This window comes from Peromyscus eremicus, chromosome X (genome assembly GCF_949786415.1).
Source record: "Peromyscus eremicus chromosome X, PerEre_H2_v1, whole genome shotgun sequence".
Classification (NCBI taxonomy): Eukaryota; Metazoa; Chordata; class Mammalia; order Rodentia; family Cricetidae; genus Peromyscus; species Peromyscus eremicus.
In genome coordinates this window covers 25,944,869-25,967,702 of record NC_081439.1, presented here as the reverse complement: position 1 = coordinate 25,967,702, position 22,834 = coordinate 25,944,869, and the positions used below count along the sequence as shown (strand labels likewise).

Genomic DNA, 22,834 nt, shown 5'->3' with positions numbered 1-22,834 from the left:
TGAAAGCAAAGTTTTGTTCTTCATGTGCTTTTTGTTGACCGCTCTAGATATATGCTCTCCTGGAACATATGTTTGATCTTCCTTTATCTAACAAAGGATGTCTTTAAAGACACAAATTACAATATTTTAAAATTTCTTTTTATTACCTTTGTTTATCTGTGGCAGGGGGAGGGTTGTGTGGAGGGCATGCATGTGCCATAGTGCATGTGCAGAGGTCAGAAGACAACTTTCAGGGTAGTTCTTGCCTTCAACGGCATGGGTTCTGGGGGTGGCATTGAGTTAGTCTGGCTCAGCAGTAAGCGCCTTTACCGGTTGAGCTATCTCACTGGCCATGAAGGCCAGAGTCAGAGAGTGGAGCAGTGTTAAAGTTGCTGTGTCTGTGTGCTGTGGGAGAGGTGTGGCTGGGAGGAATAGCACTCCAGACACAGAACGAAGGAGAGCTCAGGGTGGTGTGCTTTCACTGATCAGCGCATGTGCACATGCACACAGAGAGACAGAGAAGAGAGAGCAGGAGTGAGAGAGATTGGTCCCATAAAAGTAAAGCACTCTTGCTTCCTCTCAGTTGTTAGTTCATTCCATGAAAATGGAGTCAAGGTTATAGGAATTTTGTAAAATATGCTCTGTTCCTCCCCGAACCTCATGGCTAATTCTATAATCCATTCTCTCACAACCACTCCCTCCCAGTGTGGAGGTGAAGAGATCCAACGGCAAGAAAGTGTGTATCTCCCCGCTTTTACCATGATTTGGGGTACACTGTTCATTCAGTCCTCATACAGTCAGGTCCTCCTCGGGGCAATTGTTTCTATCTGGCTTCTGGGGAAAGTGACTTAGCCACCTTTTAATCCACAGATGAGGATGTCATTCAACACGTCATTCTCCAAACAAAGATAATCCCTTTTACTAGAAGCCATCTGACATATGATGAGGCTGGGCAACCAATAAACAACTGCTCCTCTTGGCGGCAACAAGAACTTTATAACCCAAGTTCCCCCACATCTTACAGTCAAGTTCATTTACTTCTGTTTAGTGTGCACATTGCTAACAAGATGAGGTTGCTTTGTCTGTAGCAGCTTCCACATAGTTTCCCTACAGGCTCTCAGTCCTCTAAGCTGAAGAACCAAATTATTAGTGGGGCAAAGAGGCTTTGCTAATGAGACAGAAAGCTAGATTCAGTGGGGGAAGTGATAGCAGCCAGAAGAACTGGGTTGAGCCATCCACATTTATGGGGAATCATAAAATCATCAGCAGGGAGGGACCTTGTCTGCACTAACTAGGGAGGATCATCTTGCTGCCGAATATCACTCCCAATGGCAGCTGTACCTTCCCTGCCAGCAGCAGCCCTTGGTGGGGAGACTGCTTTGTTTATTGCTTAATCTATCACTGTTGAGCTGCCTGCCTTGGGGAGGCTCAATTTAAGATAGATTGAAAGGTAGTATCTGTCAATTGAATAAACACAGATGGTTTTCCACAGCAAAAATTGATTTTTTTTCCTTCACCAAAGACATAAGTGCTAAACGTGATTATCTTTAGAAGCCAGGCATGAAATGGTTCAGCTCCAACCCCTGTGTGTTCTGCCCTGGCAGAGAAGGGACACTATATGGGTCTCAGGTTTATCATATGATTTTAGGTTCTTGATTTTAAAATAAAACTTAAATTTAGTTAGAGAAGGGATGGACCAATTAAGTCTTTCCTAATAAGAAGGTCCAGCTCAACCCATTATTTAATTCACTCTATGTTTAATCAGTTTGGGTCACCGGCTGCCAAAAACTCCCTCCAACTCTTTCATCTACAAGTCACAAGGAAGAAACAAGATTTGCCTTAGGATACCCAGACCTCGATCTTCTCACTGTTTGTCTAGTGGCTAGTAAAGAGATGCTCTGTCTGTGCCCTGACGTTAATTGAAGGAGACAGGAGGCTGAAATCTGTTCTGGAAACATCTCTAGAAGCAGGTATATCAGAGATGCTTAAACTGCTATTGCAAATTCCATATGCCAGAATTCTAGACATCCCATCTACGTTAGCAACTATCTAGGCATGGAGCCATTTATGTTCAAGGCTTTTGAAGGGTTGAGGCAAAAAAGCAAAGTTGTGACACAGTATTTCGAGAGAACAGGTGTGTGAAAGCTAAAGAAGAGTGAAGAGCAAGAGTTCCCCTTGAATAATGAGAAGCCTGAGCCACACGTTTTCTTACGTATCTTTCAGCTCTAATTCTAAAACAGCGCAAGCTCATGGACCTTTATTCATGTGAGTGATGTCAAGGAGTCCCTTAGTAGCAGAACGACCTAGCTCCTTTCATCCTGCCCATGTGCACGGGAGCATGGAAGAGTGGGTGCAGGGGTCTCCAGTGACTTATGGTTGTAAGAGAAACAGAAGTGTACTAACTGTAAGGAGATGGGCCACACATGCTTTCAAGACATAACTGGAGGAAATGAAGAGACTCGGAGGATCTTAGCACTAGAAGGGATTTAGCTCTGTCATCTCATTTTAAACATAAAAGGGAAGCCTAGGGGAGGAAAAATGGATAGCCAAAGTCATATAGCTAGAGATGAAGTTGGGATAGCAAGACGTCTTGGTTCTTTTACCTCCACTGTGTGTCTTGCTTTTCAAACAGTGCAATGTAATTAAGGACTACCAGAAAAGCTGGTGTTTATAGTACATAAAAGCCCAGAGAAAGTGGGAATGAAGAGATTTTGTTCCAGCTGGTACAATTGTAAGCACAGATCCTTACACTGTCTTGGTCCTAATGCCTAAAGCTTCACAGCCAGCCAATACTTCCCTGCATCAACCAACAGAAAGCTTTTTTTTATGTGCTATGTGCTTGCTGTTTATATCTCACCCAGGCAGAGAAAGCTGGAACTAAAATTGCCTTAGGATTTAAGGGATACACATTAGGAAACACTTGTACAACTTGGATTTAGAGTCAAGTGAGTCTGCATATTCAGTCTGTCAGAATTGGCCCATCTTTAAGTTCAGAAAAAGTCAAACCAGGATTTCTCAAGTAAGATAGTCCAAACTTTATAAAGTCCTTTCTGTGCATTTAGAGAGATGGAGCTACCAGGCCAGTCTTTTTCTGCATGTGGGCTATTTCATACACATTTTTTTAAATAGAAACGAAAATGTACCTGTTTTGGTCAGTTCAAAAATTTAAGGTTCCTGTGACTTTTTTTTTTACACATATTCAGACACAAATTCATGTTACTAAAACTATATTAATTTCCCCCACACACTTTAGGGGAACTATACATCCAATATAAACATGATTTTTTCTCTACAATTATGATCTTTCTCTTATTGAAACTACTGTTTCACCATAACAAGGAAATTAAGCCTAAGTAAATATACTTGATTTAAAACATGTATACCAAGAATAAACATCATCCTTTATACATTTATAAATAGTTGCTACTTTGATAAAATGAGCAATTTTTTTCCCATGGAAGGATTTCTCCTCCATGGCAGAATGACATTACAATGGCCCAAATTGGGTTAACGAAAATTAGAATTTCTATGAAACAAAAAGTCAGACCATAAGCTGTTGCTCTATATCCATACATGGATCTATGTGTTTGGCTGTATTTTGCCTTAACATTTTATATTGGGTGTTTCTTCTGTGTCCTCAGCAACATCTTTTTAAAAGTCAATATTTAGAGGTTTGTTTTATATTACACTGCTTCCAATGTTATAAATGAAGTCCATTTCTCATACATGGGACTCTTTCTTAAAAGAGTTGGCTTCTCATTTTAGGAATGTAAATTAAAGTTGTCCCTTGGTTTACATATTATAGATATTTCTGGAAAAAAGAGTCAAGCCATGTTTTGAAAGCAATCAGCTTCTGTTTAAATAAAATCTTTCACAGAGTAGATATCCAACGCATGGTTTCTCTGCTCTCTTTGTTCACATAATTTCTATGACTTAATTGACGATACTTGCATAGCAGGGCTTGGTGCTTTGAATAATAATTTCCAATTTGTTCCTTCTTTTTAACAGGAAGATTTGATCTCCATCAGAAGAAGCCCTCCCAAATTGAGACAGAAAATGAAGCCTGCTGGCTTACTTTGAGATACACTAATGATCGATGCATTTGGATATCTCTCCTACCCATCTGAATCCCTCAGCCTCCTGAAGGGTCTTTGGAAGGTATAGAGATAACAACCAATGGCAGGGCTCCTGGCCATCCATAAAACAAAATCTGGAGTCCCTTAGGAGGCAAGGTTGAGAGGTTAGTCTAGACATACCCCTCATGACAGATGTTCCCATTGATGAGGCTGAAGGTGGCCGAGGGGTTGGTGCTCTTGAAGGAGGTCATGCAGGTGGTACTTCTGCCAGTGCTGTGGGACCGGTTCATCAGGCCGGGCTGGCAGCAGAGGAGCTGAGTGTTGAACTGCTTCCTGAAGCTCTTGCTCAGCAGATAGAGGGCAAAGGGGTTCACACAGGAGTTGGTGAAGGCCAGGAGGCGGGCACAGATGCTAGTGACAAAGTGGAGCATGGAGGTATCCACCTCAGAGTAGTGGTAGGAGCGGTACAGGTAGATGACATGGTTGGGGAGCCAGCAGAAGGCAAAGAGGCCCACAAACACCAGTACTGTCTTGGCAAGCCGCTTGCGGGATTCAATCTGAGCAAAGAGAGAGGCAGAGGGGGCGCAGTGTTAGATCAATGAAGACAAACAGAAACAGGAAAATGGATGAGGGAGCAGAGCCACAGAAAGAGTTCAATTGTAGATGAAGGTGATGAGAGAGAGGGAGAGAGGGGGGAAGAGAGGGAGAGAGAGAGAGAGGGAGGGAGAGAGAGAGGGAGAGAGGGAGAGAGAGGGAGGGAGAGAGAGGGAAGGGAGAGAGAGGGATGGAGGGAGAGAGAGGGAGAGAGAGAGAGAGAGAGAGAGAGAGAGAGAGAGAGAGAGAGAGAGAGAGAGAGAGGAAAACAGAGTCAGAAACACAGAAACACAGATTGACAAGGCAGGAAGCAGAAACCCATGAGGTAAAATATTTAGAATATGCTGCTGAGAACAGATCTTTAAACCAAGTTGATTACATGCTTGAATGGATTGCACAATGAAATTCTAGTAAGTGCCCTCTTTTCCCTCCAGAGAGCATTGGGGCAGTTTATCAGCCATTCTACTTCATGCCTTTCCTTGCTCTACAGTTAATTATTTCTTATCCCCTCTGATGCTCAAAACAGCAGCCAGCTTTATTCTTCCTCATTGGCCAAGCTGAGATAAGTCTGTATTATTATTTTTTAATCTCTAGCTATTTCTGGACGACACAGTGAGGAAGGTGATTATACAAAGCAGAGTGAACATCTCTTTTTGTGCTTAACTCCCTTTGTGACTTCAAGGGGGAACTTCTTTCTCATTAAACAATTTAGGGTACAGTGGGTATTTGCTTCCTAAAAAGCCTTTCGAATAGGCAGCCAGTTGTACTGACAACTGCCATTTCTCCTTGGTAGGAAAAGAACTTAGGAAGGGAAGCTCTCCAAGGGAATCAGCTATTTACTTCCGTGGAGCTGGGGGGTCTTTTTGTTCTACCATTAAATATATCAAAGATCTGCATTTGGGCTTGGAGGCAAAAAGAAGTGACTGGGGCTGGAGAGATGGCTTGCAAAGGACCTGGGTTCAGTTCCCAGCTCACACATGGTGGCTCACAACCATCTATAAGTCTACTCCCTTGGGATTCGGTGCCCTCTTTTGACTTCCATGGGTACCAGGCACACTCATGGTGCATATACATTGCAGGCAAACACTCATATACATAAAATGAAATACAAAAATCTTTAAAAAAATTTAAAATTACTGACAAAGAAAGGAATGCCAGAGCCCTTGGTTTCTACTTGTCCCTCTAGGATAAAATTTCAGGGGGTTATGGGAGATGGAGTGGGGAGTAATATATGGGGATATCCTGCATGCTGGGACTTGTAGCTCTTATACATTCTCTCATAATTTTCCAATAACCTTCTGAAATAGAAGCTACTACTATTACAACAATGATAAGAAAATTGAAGCCTCAAGAGGGAAAATCAAATCTGGATTTGAACCAGTCATTCTATAAACCTTTTTTCATTGGTATACATTTTTATAGACGGGGTTTCAGGAAGACATTGGTGTTCAAGCTTGTCATGTCGTTTGACTTCAGTCATCCCTCTAGCTGCTCTTAACCAGATTATCTCTTTTTTTCTTCTCCCTCTGCTTCATCTGTGTGGTAATTCTCTTCCTGGTCAATCAGCATGGTTGGAGTTAAAAGAGGCATCTATAGAAAGCATTTTGGAGTCCTTAAAATTATTTTCTCTTTCACAGTTCTGGTGGACCAAATCCAGGGCCTTGTCCATGCTAGGCAAGTGCCCTACCATGGAAATAACCCAAAACCCTTAAAGAGGCATCACTCACTTTATCTCAAGAATCTCAAAATCAAGTGATGTGGTCACTTATATACCATACTTGTCACTAACATCCAAAATTAATGCAAGAGGCCACATGCCTAAGGCAGAAAATGAATGGACACTAAGCACCCACCTGCTTCTTGACATGTATATTGCCTTCCACGGGGAGATTGTAGGCACTCTGAATCAGATTTCGGGCAATGAAGTAGTAGTAGACAGAGATGATTGACAGTGGGATAATGTAGAAAACCAGAAAGGAAGCCATAGAGTGAATTTTAGGGTGCAGCTCATTAGAGTGTGGGTAGGGGGCACAGCTAATGAAGGTTTGGTTGGTATCTTTCACATGGAAGGGATGGAGGTCAGAAAACACAGCCTCTGGGATGGCCAACAGCATAGAGACGATCCAGATCAAGGCAGCTTTGAGACAGATCTTCATCAGGGCGTGTGATGCCTGGATATCCATTGGCCGCACAATGGCTTTGTACCTGGGGCAGCAAAAAGGGAATGGTTCTATGTAAGTTGTTCAAAATCATTATGGATGATACCACAGCCAGGACCAGGGTGAGGCAAGTTAGGCTGCTGAGGGACAGAGTTAAAGGAGGTACTCACCATTAAGCTCGTGAAAATGTTTACTCTGAATTCTCATGAACCCAAAAGTGAGTGCCTTCTGAAATTTGGCACCCTGAACATGTACCTTGCCTCATTCTAGCTGGTCTATAATAGATGCCTTGAGAAGTAACATTCTGTTCTCTCTCTCTCTCTCTCTCTCTCTCTCTCACACACACACACACACACACACACACACACACACACACACACACACACCTAAATATATAATACAATGTTCTCAGTCCATTTAGTGTTACTTGTATGTATATGATTTCTGGGCTGACCATTTGGTATTGAATAACCTATTAGGTGAAGTCTTCTCTGGAGAAAACGACTTCCCCCTCTCAGCATTCCTTAGATGCCAGGAGTTGTTTGTCTAGGTATGGACTCCCACGCAATTTCCCACTTAAAAATTATATATATTTCTTTATTGTGTACAATATTATGTTTCAAAATATGTACACATTATAGAAAGGCTTGAGCTAATTAGCATATGTATTATCTCATGTAGTTATCTGTTTTTTTCTATGAAGCCAATTAAAATTGACTGTGTTTTTCAAGCATATAATACATTGTTAATAACTGTAGTCACTGTGCAGCACAATTCACTGTGTCTCTTGATTTTAAGAGTGCTTCTCAGAAAAGCTGATGTTCCTTTCAGTTTTCTTAATAAATTGCAGAATTGAATAACAAAGCAAATTGCTACCTAAAGAGAGACACAGAGACAAGGAGCTTATTTTTATTTTGTAAAATCTTCATTTTGAATATTCACATTCATTTCCAGGAACCTGAAGTCCTTGAGGACTTTCAGTGTTTCTCTTCTTTCTTTCAAAGAATGAGGACTGAATAGGCCATTGAAAATGCCTATTGACACCCAGAAGGAGGCCTATAATTAACAAACTAATCTTTACTTCACCTTCTTACCCTCTTCCTTCTGCCCTGTCTTCTTACTGTTTTGTGAGGTACCTGGGTTAAGGACTCTGGGAAGCAGACACCAGCCTGAAGTCAAGGGTACAAAGGTTTATTGGGGGTGGATACCTGAGCTGAACCAGCTAATGAACTGTTTACTCAGTAACTGAAGAGTTTCTCTTTCTCTTAAACATCTAACCAGAAAATATAGCTAGCTAATGATTGATACTGAAAAGATTTTTGATGTGAAAGAAGTGATCATAGCAGCCATGTTTTAACTTTGGAGAGGATAAATAAACAGAATAGATGGACTGGAAGAAAAAGAGAATGAAGCAGACATGAGGGGAAACAGAGACAATGTGGTCCTAAGTCATAGAGGGTCCTTGTTTTCCGACCTACGAGCTACTTTTGAACATGCAGCTTCATGTTATAATTGGAATATTCTCTCATTGCCTTTTCTCTTGAATTGCTTTAAGTGGCTTCCTTTTTTTTTTTTAACCAAAAGAGCCTTATAGGAAACAGTCAATCACAATGATCATTTGAAGTTGCCACCATATTTATTCCCAGGATCATTTCCTCTTCTAGTTAGGGTTTCTATTGCTGTGAAAAGACACCATGACCATGGCAATTCTTACAAAGAAAACATTTAATTGGGGTGGCTCACTTATGGTTTCAGAGATTCAGTCTATTATCATCATGACAGGGAGCATGGAGGCATGCAGGCAGATGTGGTGTTGGAGTAGTAGCTGAGAGTCCTACATCTTGCAGGCAACAGGAAGTAGACTGACACACTGGACAGTATCTTCAGCATACCTCAAATCCTGCCCCCGCTGTGACACACTTCCTCTAGCAAGGCCATACCTCTTCCAACAAAGCCACACCTCCTAATAGTGCCACTCCCTATGTGATTATGGAGGCCAATTACCTTTAAACTATCACATTTCCCAGGGGTCATTTCCAGCCCTTAAAAGAATAATCTGTCTCTTTGCACTTAAGGGATAGATATGGAAATGATTAAATCTCCATTACATCTCTGCTTTCCTCTTCTGTTCATGCTCATTCCCAGAGTCTGCATGCATCTGAATCCAGTCCTTCCCAATTCTAGTTTAAGTGTCATCTTGAAGGTTTTGCAAACTAATTGATGCCTCAAACATTCCCATTCTTTCCCCTAACTTGTCTGAATTTTTTGACAGAGTTATGAGCTCTTCTCATTTTACACTTACTATGCACTGTCTTTAGTTAATTATTTATGGTACTGAGGATCTAACCAAGACCTTGCTCATGCAAGCTAGGGAAGCCCTCTCTATAGCCCCATATTTCTTTTTCACTTTTCATTTTGAGACAGTCCTTATAAATTGCCTAAGTTTGTCTTGAACATACTCTATAGCCCAGGTAGGTCTCAAACTTGCAATTCTCCTGCCTCTGTTTCCTGAGTAACTTGGATTATGGGATGCACCACCTGGTCCAACATTAATTTATTGTTTTCTAAGTTTTTTTTTATGGGTATGTCTTTTTTACCTGACTTATTCATCAGTTTCCTCTGGTCTGAAGATTCTGGCTTCTTCTTTCCATTTCTCTCTATATCATGCAAAATGTCCCAAGTCCCTTGTTTAAGTAGGAGCTCAGCAAACACTTGCTATTGGTTGTAAATATGTAACTTGCAGAAGAATCTCTTATTCCCAAGTTCTCACAAATAAGAGAGAGGGGCTTCACTATTACATACTTAGTAATACTCATTCTTTTGTAGATGGGCAAATTCACTCCACTGATATGAGACTCAAGGGTTTCCATTTCTAAAAACATCTGTGCTTCATTTTTCTTGTGTCAACATTGGAAAGGGTGAAGTATGGTCTTCACAAAATTAATACGTCAAAGACTCAAACTAATTGGCTCTTGTGTCCAATATTGGAAACCTTTGTCCACAGAAAGGCATGACTCAGATGATAACTCAGATGATAGTTTTATTTTATTATTTTATTCAAATATTTCAGCCCTTGCTTGTCTATAATTATCTACTGTAGTCAGTAGAAATTGTTGAACATCAACCCTTTAAAACTCTCAGTACAAGCCAAATACTCACTATACAGAGAAGATTGGTCCGGAAGAATAAGACAAAATAGTCTCTGAGGTAACTGACATGTTTCCTGAATTTAAATTAGAATCCTTCAGATAAACTTTGACAAAACTACAAAACCCTGGATTTACTTTCCCTCAAGAATAGCACCTACAATCCTCCTTGAAGAAATGTGAGGTTCTTATAAACTGGTTGTAAGATGCCTATAACCCAGAGCACAGAGCTGTGGAATCTTTTTTTTAAAAAAGGTTTGGGGGTTCATAGGATATATTCTGATCATGCATTTTCCTCCCCCAACTCCTCACTGATCCTCTTTACTCTCCCCTACCCCCATCCCTCTGAGCTATATCTCAGCAAGCAGATTAGTGGTCGTTGTAGAAGATCCAACCGTTCTCTTTCAAATATGTGACATATTACAGTCATCCTTTTCCAATTTTTCTCCAGGTTAATAGCTCCAGTGCTCTTTTCATCCTGTCTTGATATACTCTAGTTTCTCCTGGCTTGTAACATAGACTTGTGACCAAAGCAGAATCCCCAGGGAAATGGCTGAATGGAGGGAAGGGTTGAGAAAAAAGAAAAAGACATAAAGGGAGGAAATTGGAGAAGAATAGAGAAGGAAGCAGGAAATAGGAGGAGATGATGGAAGGAATAAGGAGAAGAAAGGCCTAAACATTGTCTGCCTCTTTAATGCCACTCTGTTGTTGTGTCATGCTCTCGTCAATATATTCACCTAGACTTTGTCAATGTAGCTGACTGTCCCAAGGAAGCTAGTGTAAGAGCAGTGGGTAGTTGAGGGGGAATTGGACACCTAGGGAAAAGTCTTTTTTTTTTTCAAGAATAGGCAGGGCCATCATAAAGTGGTAACTCTCACAGCGAAACACAACTCGGCCATGTGAAATGCATGCCCCCCCCAAGCATGTGGGGTGGCATAGGTACTAGTATTACAAGGCTGAAGATCCTCAAAATTTGCAGAGTTGATACAGCTGTAGACCTTGTTTCCCTATCCAAGGCTTAGTGGAAGTGATATGAACAAATACAAGTTGGGCATAGAATTGAATTCAATCTTTCTTTCCTGTTGCAAATGTATCAAAAAAGACTTTCATTCACTTTAAATGAAGGATCATAAACTAAATGACACAAGGAGTTACTCGGTTTCAAATACAGGGTAAAAGCACCCCTCGTTGGGCTTGTTGGGAATACCACTCAATAAAGAATAAATAGACATGCACATTTAATATACGTGTTTTTGTTTATAAATAATACATATACCCTAAGAAAATATTCTAATGTTATTAGTCACTAAAAGAAAATGGAAGCTCTTGGGCAAATGTTTAATTGTATATCTGAAGTAGAAAATGTATCAGATGAACCTCAAATACATTATGGTGCCAGACAGAAAGGAAGTGCTTACAGTATAAGAGATTTATAGTAATGAACATAGAAAACTTATTGAAGAGTCTTCTTAGGACAATTTTAGCAATAAAATTAGAGCAGTGGTAATAGATAACTCAGTGAATTTAAACCTATTCATAAATCTATGCTGTTATTATTTTTTATTTTATGTGTATGTGTGTGCCCCTGCTTGAGTTTATGTGCACCATGTACATGCAGGTACCTCTGGATGCCAGAAGAGGGAGTCAGATTCCCTGGAGTTGCAGTTACAGGCAGTTATAAGCTAACCAACATGAGAACCAACTTGGGTCCTCTGTAAAAGCATTACTTGCTCTTAACCGCTGAGCCATCTTTCCAGCCCTTTGTTTAAAATTAAAGAACAAAAGAAAAAGTCCAACTAACAAATAAGAAGAAATACGTTTAGATGATGTCCATTTGTAACCTTCTATATAATCATTGATTCAGGTGAAAACAATAAAACCATTGAAGCTAGAGGTTTTGGAATAATAAAATATTCACACAATGTGCTCACTAAAGATTACTACCTGGTTACAAATGGGAAAATATACCTTTATGATAGAAGGATCTAGAAGTTACCCCTTAACATATCAAACGCAACGGTAATTTTTTCTTTAAACAGTGTAGGTACATGACCCAGTGCTTAAAGCATTATTGGAGGTACAGGAAAAACGCTTTGACTTACCAAAAATAGCAATGTCCATTGCGACTGTAACTAGATAGTAGGGACCTATTGCTAAAGATACCACATACTTTGCTTGCAGGACATAGAGAAATCAAGTTATTAATTGATCTGGAAATTTCCTCCCTGCTGGCCAGTTTCCTAGTGCCAGGAGCTGATACAAAGGCCACTTTGGGGGTGGGGTGGGCAAAGCCATAAGTAGAATTACCCAGGAGTGAACCCTGCATGCTACAGTACTAACCCAGCAGGCAAGATGTGCCCACCCTACCTGTGCAATAGTGGAATGACTGCTTTAGGGGAAATCAAAATTTATGACTGAATTGAGGCCTGAACCACAAGAAGGATTCATGCCTAGTACTACAAATCTGGTCAACAGTTCATGGTTGGGGAGGTCATGGATCCTAGAGCACTTACTACTGTTGTTTTGCTAAATTGATGGATCAAACTACCTTCTAAATATTTGTGTTTGAGGCTGGAGAGATGGCTCTGAAATTAAGAGCACTTGCTGCTCTTGCAGAGGACCAGGTCTGTTTGCAAGTACTCACAAGTATAACTGTCTGTGACTCCAGTTCCAGGAGATCCAGCGCCCTCCTCTTTTGGCCTCCATGGGAACTTAGCACACATGCAGTGCACATACACATATGCAGACAAAATACTCATCTACACAAAATAAAAATAAACAATCTTTAAATACGTATTTATGTTTATATCCATAGATTAGTGCTGCTCTCAACCTTGGTCAGCGAAGCTTCCTTTTTTAGTGGGTAGCAGTTTATGCAGAGACTCGTAACTGGTCGGTGTGCTAATAATAAGTAACTGTTGGATGCTCAGTTCTAAATGGGTCATCTATATCAACCCAATGTCCAAATCTCAAGGGACATCTCAGAACAGAAGATAGAAAGAGTATAAGAACCAGATGATGGGATGGAGTGTTGTGAAATGCTGTCTTCTGGATATGAGATTGCTGTTGCTTTCATGAACTCATAGCAGTGGTGGTAACCTGCACAAGATCAAACCAGTAAACATTCCAGCATGGTTGCAGGAGGAGATAATGAAGCTCCACCCTAGCTGCAGAGCTATTGGCTGCTGGTGGCTGCTGGGAGAGGGAGTCATTTTTATTGGATGTGTGGCCACTGGTAGGTTGCTCATTCTTCATTGGAGAGTCTTAGGAACATGCATATACAGGAATCACTTATTTGACTTAGTTGGGTTATTTTTATTTTTTTATAGTTTTTTATTTTTTTTTTTTGGTTTTTCGAGACAGGGTTTCTCTGTGTAGCTTTGCGCCTTTCCTGGCACTCACTTGGTAGCCCAGGCTGGCCTCGAACTCACAGAGATCTGCCTGGCTCTGCCTTCCGAGTGCTGGGATTAAAGGCGTGCGCCACCACTGCCCGGCGGGTTATTTTTAAAAAAGAAGATGTGACATGAGGTGGGAGGGAGATGTTTTGGAAATGGCCCAAAGGGAGTTAGGGGGAAAGCTGGGGGTGGATACAATCAAGATGCACTGTATACGTGTATGGAATTGTCAAATAACAAATACAAAGTATTCTTAAAATATCAATGTTATTGCTATTAAAGAAATTGAGACTAAAGGAAATGGAGAGTTGAAGGTGATGAAAGAGGTATAACACATGTAAAGCATAAAGCCTTTATTTGATCCGTAATTATTAAAAAAAAAGAAGCTATAAAAGACTTTAGGGGACAATGAGGGAAATATGATTATAGGTTAAATATTAGATATTGTTAAAATTATTGTTAATTTCTCTCAATATGATAATGATACTAAGTACACAGAATAGTGTGCTGGCTGGTCTTATGTCAACTTGACATAAGCTAGAATTATGTGAAAGGAGGGAGCCTCAATTGAGAAAATACTTCCATAAGATCCAGGGGTAAGGCATTTTCTTAATTAGTGATTAATGGGGGTGGGACAAGCCCATCATGGATGTTGCCATTCCTGGGCTGGTGGCCCTAGATTCTATAAGAAAGCAGGCTGAGCAAGTCAAAGGAAGCAAGCTAGTAAGCAGCACTCCTCCTTGGCCTCTGCATCAGCTCCTGCCTCCAGGATCTTGCCTTTCTTGAGTTCCTGTTTTGGCTTCCTTCAATGATGGACTACAATGTGGAAGTGTAAGTCAAATAAACCCTTTCCTCCCCAACTAGCTTTTGGTCATAGTATTTCACAGCAATAGAAACCCTAACTAAGACAAAGAGTGTCCTTGTTCTGAGGAAAAACACTCAAATACATAGGGGTTTACTTTTCAAAGTTCAACACAGAACACAGCAAGCAAACATAAACACAAATACTTACACTCACACATACTACATTGTAAGGGCAAAATTGAGGAAATGTGTTTTTTTGGATGTAAATGGATATTCTAAATATATATTTTAAAAAATAAGCTAACAGTACAAAAAAAGGTAAAACACTGTGTGGTAATTTGAATGAGGATGATCCCCATAGGCTTTCATATTTTAATGCTTTTTAATGCTTGTTCTCCAATTGGAACTGTTTTGAAAGGATTAGGAAGTATGGCTGTTTTGAGGTTTCAAAAGCCCATACTATTCTTAATTAGTTCTCTCTGTCTGTCTGTCTCTGTCTCTGTCTCTTCATCCCTCCTTCCTTCTCTTCCCTCTCTATCCCCCTCTCTCCTTACTGTGGTTATTGTCCTAACACGTAAGCTCTCAGCTACTGCTCCAGCCCCATGCAGGCCTGCCTAGCTGTTGTCACGCTCCCTGCCATGATGTTCAAAGACTCATCCTCTGAAACTGTAAACCCAGTAACTGTTTCTTCTATAAGTTGCCTTGGCCATTGTGTTTCTTCTCAGTGATAGAAAAGTAACTAAGACATAACATCATCTATCTTACTTTTTGTCATTAAAGGTTAAAAGCCTTTGCCACATGAACAACATTATTAAATTATAATTGAAATATGACTGAATGTATCTTATCAGCTCAGGATCTATACCAAGAGCAAGGGATGTATCTTCCTAGCTATAGTCACATTGTTCTCTTGGGTTTGTGATTTTAATATCATCTACAACCTGTGAGGTTTTGTTGTGTTCTCTTTTGTTTTGTCAGGACTATTTTTAAGCCACTTGTTCATTTAGGGAGGCTTGTTTAATTAAAACTGGATTACATACAAATACACATCAGTCCACAGTGTCTGGATATGAGCTGAGAGATTAGGGAAGAGTGGGGCTGCCATTGTGGATGGGAGCACTGCTTCTGCTGCCTGATGGGCATCTGGTAATGGGTCCTGTGATAGAGTGGTCAGGGAGTGAGCCTCAGTTTGGACCCTAATGTTTAATTCATCCTTACATTTAAATAGAAGCCGATACAAATAGAAGGTTTTATACTTTTCCTCTCTTACCCATTAGATAGGTCTCAACTCTCTCTCCAGGTGAGTTATCTCTGCTTTGGGGGCCATTGTCCCACAGGAAGTTTTCCAGACGATGTAGCTAAGGTTTTAGTGGACTTTCTAGGAGTCTTCAACAGAGATCTTCCTTCTTTAGGAAGAAGTAAGCTTTAAACCTAGGCCAAGGGAGTGAGTCATGATCCATGCTGTGAAATGTAATTGGACTTTAGGTTTTCCTCAAAGAGACCATGAAGCAAATAGTATGTGTAGATAGAGTCCTTCCACACCCAATACAATCCTAATGTTTACCTGGGGGCTGAAATTTCTCCATCATCTCCTCTCCTGGAGAGCGTAGCAGGCTTTGGGGAGGAGAGAAGCTGTCGCTTATTTGCTCTGAAGTACACTGAAAGTCATTGTGCTCACCCTCCACTATGGAAAGAAGGCTAGTTCCCAGTGAAGGAGTTTTAAATTCCTCCACCAAGTCAAGCGCTTCAGGAAGCAATATTTCCACATGTTTCCTTTCTTCTTCAAAGTCTTGCTTGGCAGCCACCATGTGGGACTTTCTTTTGTGTGTCTCTATGTTTCTATGTGTATCTGTATTTGCATGCATATCCTTGTGTATGTGTGTGTATCTTGATCTGTGTATGCACCAGGTGGACCCAGAGATAGATGTACGTGTCTTCCTCAATTGCTCTCCACCTTCTTTTTTGAGATAGGATCTCTCACTAGACCTGGAGCTCACTAATTGAGAAAGTGACTGAAAGCCCTCGGGCTCCTCATGTCTTTGCTTCCTTAAGGGCTGGAATTATAGGTACAGGACACTGTGCTTGGCTTCTTCCATGACTGTCCTTGGCTTCTTCCATGTGGGTGCTGGGGATTTGACTCAGACTGAGCTGTCTCCCCAGCTCCCAGGAATTTCTCTTTTGTGCAGATTTCCAAAGACTAAAGCATGTGTACGTGGGTTTCAATCAGCTTGACTCAGTAAAGAATCACCACCACCATAGTAGCTGAAGCTCAGGTATTTGTGCTCTCACTGACTGTGCTGTTTTGATTGAATGATCATGCTTTGTCCTCACAGCAATCCTGGAGGGCAAACACCAATAAAGCTATTCTTTAACAGATGAGTAAACTGAGTTTCATTAACTTATCCAGGACCACCAACGTTAAACATTAGCAACCAAGTTTGGGTCTATTCATCATCATGATAGCTTCCTAATCTGATGGTCCTGTGGTTGATTGTGAAACCTGGGATTCCTGATACAATAAACCACAACACACACACACACACACACACACACACACACACACACACACACACACGGGGGGGGGAGGGAGGGAGGGAGGGAGGGAGGGAAGGAGAGAGAGAGAGACAGAGAGAGAGAGAGACAGAGAGAGAGAGAGAGAGAGAGAGAGAGAGAGAGAGAGAGAGAGAGAGAGAGAGAGAGAGATCTACATGGCCTGAGGCTTAGAGTGAATTCTGAGCTTTCTTCTATATTCAGAGACCCCAGGGCCCCAAAGGGTCATCTGAGGGAGACCTTGGAGCTGAGGTTTAAAAAGAAAAAAAGTATTGGCATCAATGAAGAACCAGAAGCCTGCAGGCTAGAATGCATCTGGGACGATGCCAGGAATGGTTCAGACATAAAGATAGTGATTCTAGGAGGTGAGATTGGCGTGTAGCTCAGTTGTGTAGCACTTGCCCAGCATGCACAGGGTTTTGAGTTCAATCTTCAATACTACAAAACAACAGTAACACAGCCCTCTGATTCTAGGACATGAGGGCTGAAAATTCTTAGGGATATGATGGGAACAGAGACGTAATCAGTTGTTGGACATCTTAAAATGCTTTCTCATAAGGAATTGGGCACCAACTGAACCCTGGGCCAAAAACGAGTTTCATCAGGATGATCTAATTCCAGAGTTCAATGCTAATCTTATAAGGAAGCCTTTCAGAAGGGGTAGAAGCAGGCTGAAATATTGCCCTTGCCCTTGGGTATGTTTAAAGTGACAAAGGAAAGCAGTAACCCAGTTAAACTCCAGTAGGTATGCAAGGATCCTGGCACAAGCTGTTCATAGACCATTCTTCAAAAACTTTATGGAGGGAAGAACATATATTTAGATCTCGTTACACCTTTTCAACAGTTTATGAGCCTCAAAGCTGGAAGAACGTTTCCAGATTCCATTTGCACACTGAAGTCAGACATAGTGAAATCACTCTACCTTGCAGCCTAGAAAATACACAGAAAATCAGGAGCTGAGACAAGCCCCAAAGACAAAGTTCACTCATGTTCTGGGAGAGAATGTATCATTGACTTGGGGGGGGGGTCATAGATTGTCTTCAAAGCTAGTCGTTCACCCCAAACAGACTCAGAGGTGACGATTTAAATCAAGTAAGGGCAAGTTACCAGAAAGTCCAGGACAGTGTGGAAAGCAAGATGAAGAAGAGGCTGGAGGAGCAAGGTAACCCTTGAGAGCCTCGGGAGCATGTTGTAGAACTGTGCCAGCCAAGGACAAAGTGACAGCATTTACCCACCTGTCACTAGCCCTCTTTGGCTGAGACTTGTCATAGGTTGTTAATTTTGGAATGGCCTCTGCCTGCTCCAAACCTTCATTGGCACAGTGTTTGCCCTTGCTCTGAGAAAGGAAGCCGAGTCTCCCAGGGCACACCAGGGGATACAGCTACCACCTACAGCATAAATTCTTTACCTGGTCCATTTAGTTTATCAAACATATATGTAAACTTTGAAATATAGGAGACAGTGTTTAGTTTTAAGTATATTTCACATTACTGGGGCTAAAAATAGAATTTCTAAATTACCTTAATAAAGTATGTTACAATTTTTTTTCCAAAACAAGATGCATTGAAATTTAAAAATACCATCATGGCATATGACTCATTGTGTCAAATTATAAAAGTTCAACAGCAGTATATTAAATAAACTTTGAGGAGAAGTTTGAGAAGTAGTAAGAGTGTGACTCAGCTCTGTAACTTATTGGGTCCTCCAGCTTAGGTTGACGTTGGCTGTGTTGGAGAGGTCTTATTGTATAAGGAGGAAGCCTGAGGTGAGGAGAGAGACAGGGTGAGGTCTGGGAACTCACATGAGACTCTACTTTCATCATTAGCAATTTATCATGATTTTCTTTTGACTGTTTTGTTATTTAATGAAAACTCACATTGCACGTACTGTGTGCCTGGCACAGTTCTCAATGGGTTCCAAGAATTAACTTAAAAAAGAGATAGATTGACACTAAATGATAAAAAGGTCTCTAATTTGGATTTTACTATGTTAAGAGATGGATAGCTCTTGAAATGTTTTCTGTCATTACATTCTAAATCTAACTTTAATGCAGTTATGCCTGTACCTATTAGCATCCTCAGTCAAATGCCTTTGGAACTCATGCTTGAGAAAGAAAGAGCATAATATTCTATGAAATACTTTTCAATAGTTACTCTTACCTTTAAAAATGCTTATTACAATAGAAGGTTGTCAGTACTATTTATCATCTCTCTCTCTCTCTCTCTCTCTCTCTCTCTCTCTCTCTCTCTCTCTCTCTCTCTCCCTTCGTTTCTCTCACCCCCTTGTCTTCTCGCTCCTCATTCTCTCTTATGTTCTTACAAATGAAAGAACTGACAGAATGGCTACATTTCCCAAGGCCACATAAACAAATGGCAAAGCTGGAATCTGAATAGAGGCCATCTGCTCCTGAGTCCAGGCTTAGATTGTAAGATTTGAGAGGCTCCATGCTCTTCATCTGTGAAGCCTTGGGTTCCATCCCCAATCTCTGTCTCTCTGTCTGTCTCTGTCTCTGTCTGTCTCTCTCTGTCTCTGTCTCTCTCTCTGTCTCTGTCTCTCTCTCTCTCTCTCCTTCTCTCTCAGAATTCTACAAACAAAACAAGAATCACTGAGTAGTCTTATACATGATGTTTTGATATAATTCTTCCCATTTACTTTTTCTGGTCTTCTTTACAAGATTAAAATTAGAATTTTTTGTGTCTTTTAACATCAGTCTCTCATATAAACATTTCGTGATATCACACAGATGCCCCTCCAGACATCAGGCCATAACCTGCCAATGCTAGCAAGCCTCTTTGGCCACTATGTCTTTTCAAGGATGTCTAGTGATCTCTAGGGAACAGAGTCTCCACTTTCTCATGTGCCTCTGCCAATTAGCTCAAATGAAGTGAAGCACCCCCAACCACCCAGAAAGCAGGACATCTGGTAACACACAAGCATATCTTAAGTATCTACTTTTGCAGGGTCCTATACTAGGAACTAGCTAATGCAAATGAATCCATAAGCCTGGACGCTTAGGTTTTTTTTTTTTGCATACTCATTCTGGAGATTAAGGACAATGATTCAGGCTGGGAAGATGACTCAGTGGTTAAGAGTACATGCTGCTCTTCCAGAGATCCTGAGTTCTGCTCCCAGCACCCATGTTAGGAGGCTCACACCATATGCAACTCGAGATAAGGAAACAGATTTGAGATGTTCAAAGTGACCCATTCCTCTCCTGCTATATGTTTAGCTCAATGGTCCTCTCAAGGCCTTATACAACATTGCTCTGAACACCTTACACAGTCCAAATGCTTCCCAATTCTCTGGTCATTTCAAGTCTTCAAAATTCACAAGGAATGCCGGGCGTTGGTGGTGCACGCCTTTAATCCCAGCACTCAGGAGGCAGAGGCAGACGGATCTCTGTGAGTTCGAGGCCAGCCTGGTCTACAAAGCGAGTTCCAGGAAAGGCGCAAAGCTGCACCGAGAAACCCTGTCTTGAAAAACCATAAAACAAAACAAAACAAACAAAAAAATCACAAGGAATAACTGAGGAAGTAATCTTGCCAGGCCTAGTTCCTCCTCCTCCCCCCTTTATTTTTCATATCGTTGAAATTGTTCAATGAAAAGCCCCCGGAGGAAGCAGCTCCGTGCACAATGGTGCAGCACAAAGTGGGAGGCAAGAGGCACAATGTGTGTTGGAATACAGCTAAACTTTCTCTTCAAAAGCATTTCCTTTTCTGGATTGAAACTGTTTGCATCAGACAACTGAGGGCATGCAGGAAGAAGAAACAGCTGGCTGAAAGCCCTTGGCTTTGCTCTTGAGTTTACTGTTTTCTGACCATGTGCGGTAGAACCCCACTTTACCATTTTAAAAACATAGATGATAGTGGTTCTTGATACTCTAAAAAGCTACGGTGTATGCTATGGCAGGAGATTCGAACCACTACAACACCAGAGAGATGTAGGACTCCGTGTGTGTGGTCCTGTGTATGACAAGAGGCCAGAAGACAATGTTGGGAGTTCCTCCTCAACTATTGTCCACTTTGCTTTTTTGAGACAGAGTCTCTCACTGATCTGGAGCTCATAATGTAGGCTATGGCACCTGGCTAATGAGCCCCAGGGTCACTCTTGTCTCTGACTTCCTAGAGCTGCCATTACAATTGTGCACCACCGTTATAATGGGCAGCTTTTTCACATGTGTTGTGGGGATCAAACACATACTTGCAAGGTAAGTGCTTGACCAGTTGAACTATCTCCCCCCAACCCAAGATTTAGGGTTTTTATGTATACTATTCCCCAGCACCTCTGTCCTGGATAACTGGAAAGGGATCATGGATTCTCCTAGGCCCACTCCATTTAAACAGGAAACTCTCACTGTTAAATGATTGTCCCAGAAAGTGTGCACTCGAGTCTGAATCGTGGACAGTAAACTATATGGGACACATTTCTCAAATCAGGCCTTCTGCCTCTTTTGGTATGGCTATGAGATAGTAATGTTTTTTACATTGTAAGTGGCTGGGAAAAAATCCAAAGAAGAATAATATTTATGGGATGTGTGAAAGTTACATAGAATTCAAAGTTCAGCATCCATAAATAAAGTTTTATTGGCACATGGCCATGCCCATTTGTTTATGCATTATCTATAGCTGTTTTCATGCTACAAAAGCAGAATTTAGTGGTTGCAATGGAGACCCTGTGGTCTTCAAATCCTCAAATGTTTATCATCTGGCCCTTTACATAAATGTTTGCCAAGCTGTGGCCTATGTGCACTGAATATGGGAACAAGGCTAATGTTCCTATGTTCTCTGCTTGTGCCCCTCAAAGCTGTTTATTCCATCTTTAAATAGAAGTAAGCCTGCCTTCCATTACACACAACACTGCTTATTAGCCTTATTAATTCATGATAATAAAGACAATAGGCCACTGAGCCCTGCCATTGGGCTTCTAGTACTAAGCCCTCGATGCTCAGCATACTTAGTGGATTTATCAGCACACTGAAGTACTAAATTGGTATTTCAGGCTCTGCTTGGCACTATGAATGTAAAAGTTTCTGGCCAATGAGGATTGAAAGTCTAGCTGGAAAAGCAAGATATGCCCAGAAAAAGCCCTTAATGAACATGACAATGATTTCTACATAGATCTTTGTGAAGAGCTCTTAGAGCTGATGGCAATAGATCAATATGTGAAGTACTGCTACCACAATAGAGATAAATGCACATCCTTCTAATTACAAATCTCTCTTCTGTGGAGCGATAGGCCTGAAAACAAGAAGCCATCAAGTGTCATTTCTTTTGCTTGAAGAAGATGCCAAATCCAGGAGTAGTCCCGTTGCCAGTTGCCTGAGAACCTCGAAGAGCCTAAGGTTCTAGATGCCCAATCAGTGATGATTTCCCATACTTACCATTTTTTTAAACTTTCATGTTATTTTTGCATTATAATATAATTACATTTCTCCCTTGCCTTTCCTCCTTGCAAACTCTCCCATACGCCTCCTCCACTCTTCTTCAAATCCATGGCCTTTTTTCATTAGTTGTTATTGCATATATATATATATATATTAGTCCATATAATGTTATTTGTATGTATATTATCAGGGCTAACCATTTGGCACTGAATAGCCAATTGATATGCTTTTCCCTGGGGTAAATTTCCAGGTTTTCTCGTTCTTTGTGTAGGGTTGAGACCTCTCAGACTTTCCCCTTTCCACTTTGACATGCCCATTGGTGTCATCCTTGTTCAGCTCGTACTTGGACAGTCATGTTGGTACAATTTTATTGGTGTAGCTTCTGATACTACTAGGAGACACAATCTCATAGCAAATTCCCTGATCCTCTGGCTCTTACAATCTTTCGGCTCCCTCTTCCACAGTGTTCCTTGAGCCTTAGGTGTGGTAGTGTTTTGGGGCTGTGATCCACAGCTCTGCATTTTGATTGGTTGTGGTTTTCTGTAGTGGTCTCTATCTGTTGCAAAGAGAAGCGTCCTTGATGAGGGGTAAAGACTATACTAATCTGTGGGTATAAGGACCAATGTTTATAGATTGTTTTAGGGATTGTGTTAGTATAGTAAATTGGTGATTCTCCTCCAATAACCATGATTTCAGTAGCACTGAGTAGTTAGCTGGGTTTCTAGTACCAGGCATGGTTTCCCTCTTG

General features: G+C 41.1%; 1 protein-coding gene across 1 annotated transcript in view; it reads right to left on the bottom strand.

Annotated features, from left to right (window-relative positions):
- Nucleotides 1-4,225: 4,225 nt before the first annotated feature.
- Nucleotides 4,226-22,834, bottom strand: part of Grpr (gastrin releasing peptide receptor) — a 33,680-nt gene continuing 15,071 nt past the window's right edge. Inside the window, exons 2-3 of the mRNA XM_059251424.1 lie at nucleotides 6,503-6,854; nucleotides 4,226-4,612 (exon numbers count right to left, since the gene is read on the bottom strand). Coding sequence (XP_059107407.1) covers nucleotides 4,226-4,612; nucleotides 6,503-6,854 — 739 coding nt within the window. The remainder of the gene's footprint in view (nucleotides 4,613-6,502; nucleotides 6,855-22,834) is intronic.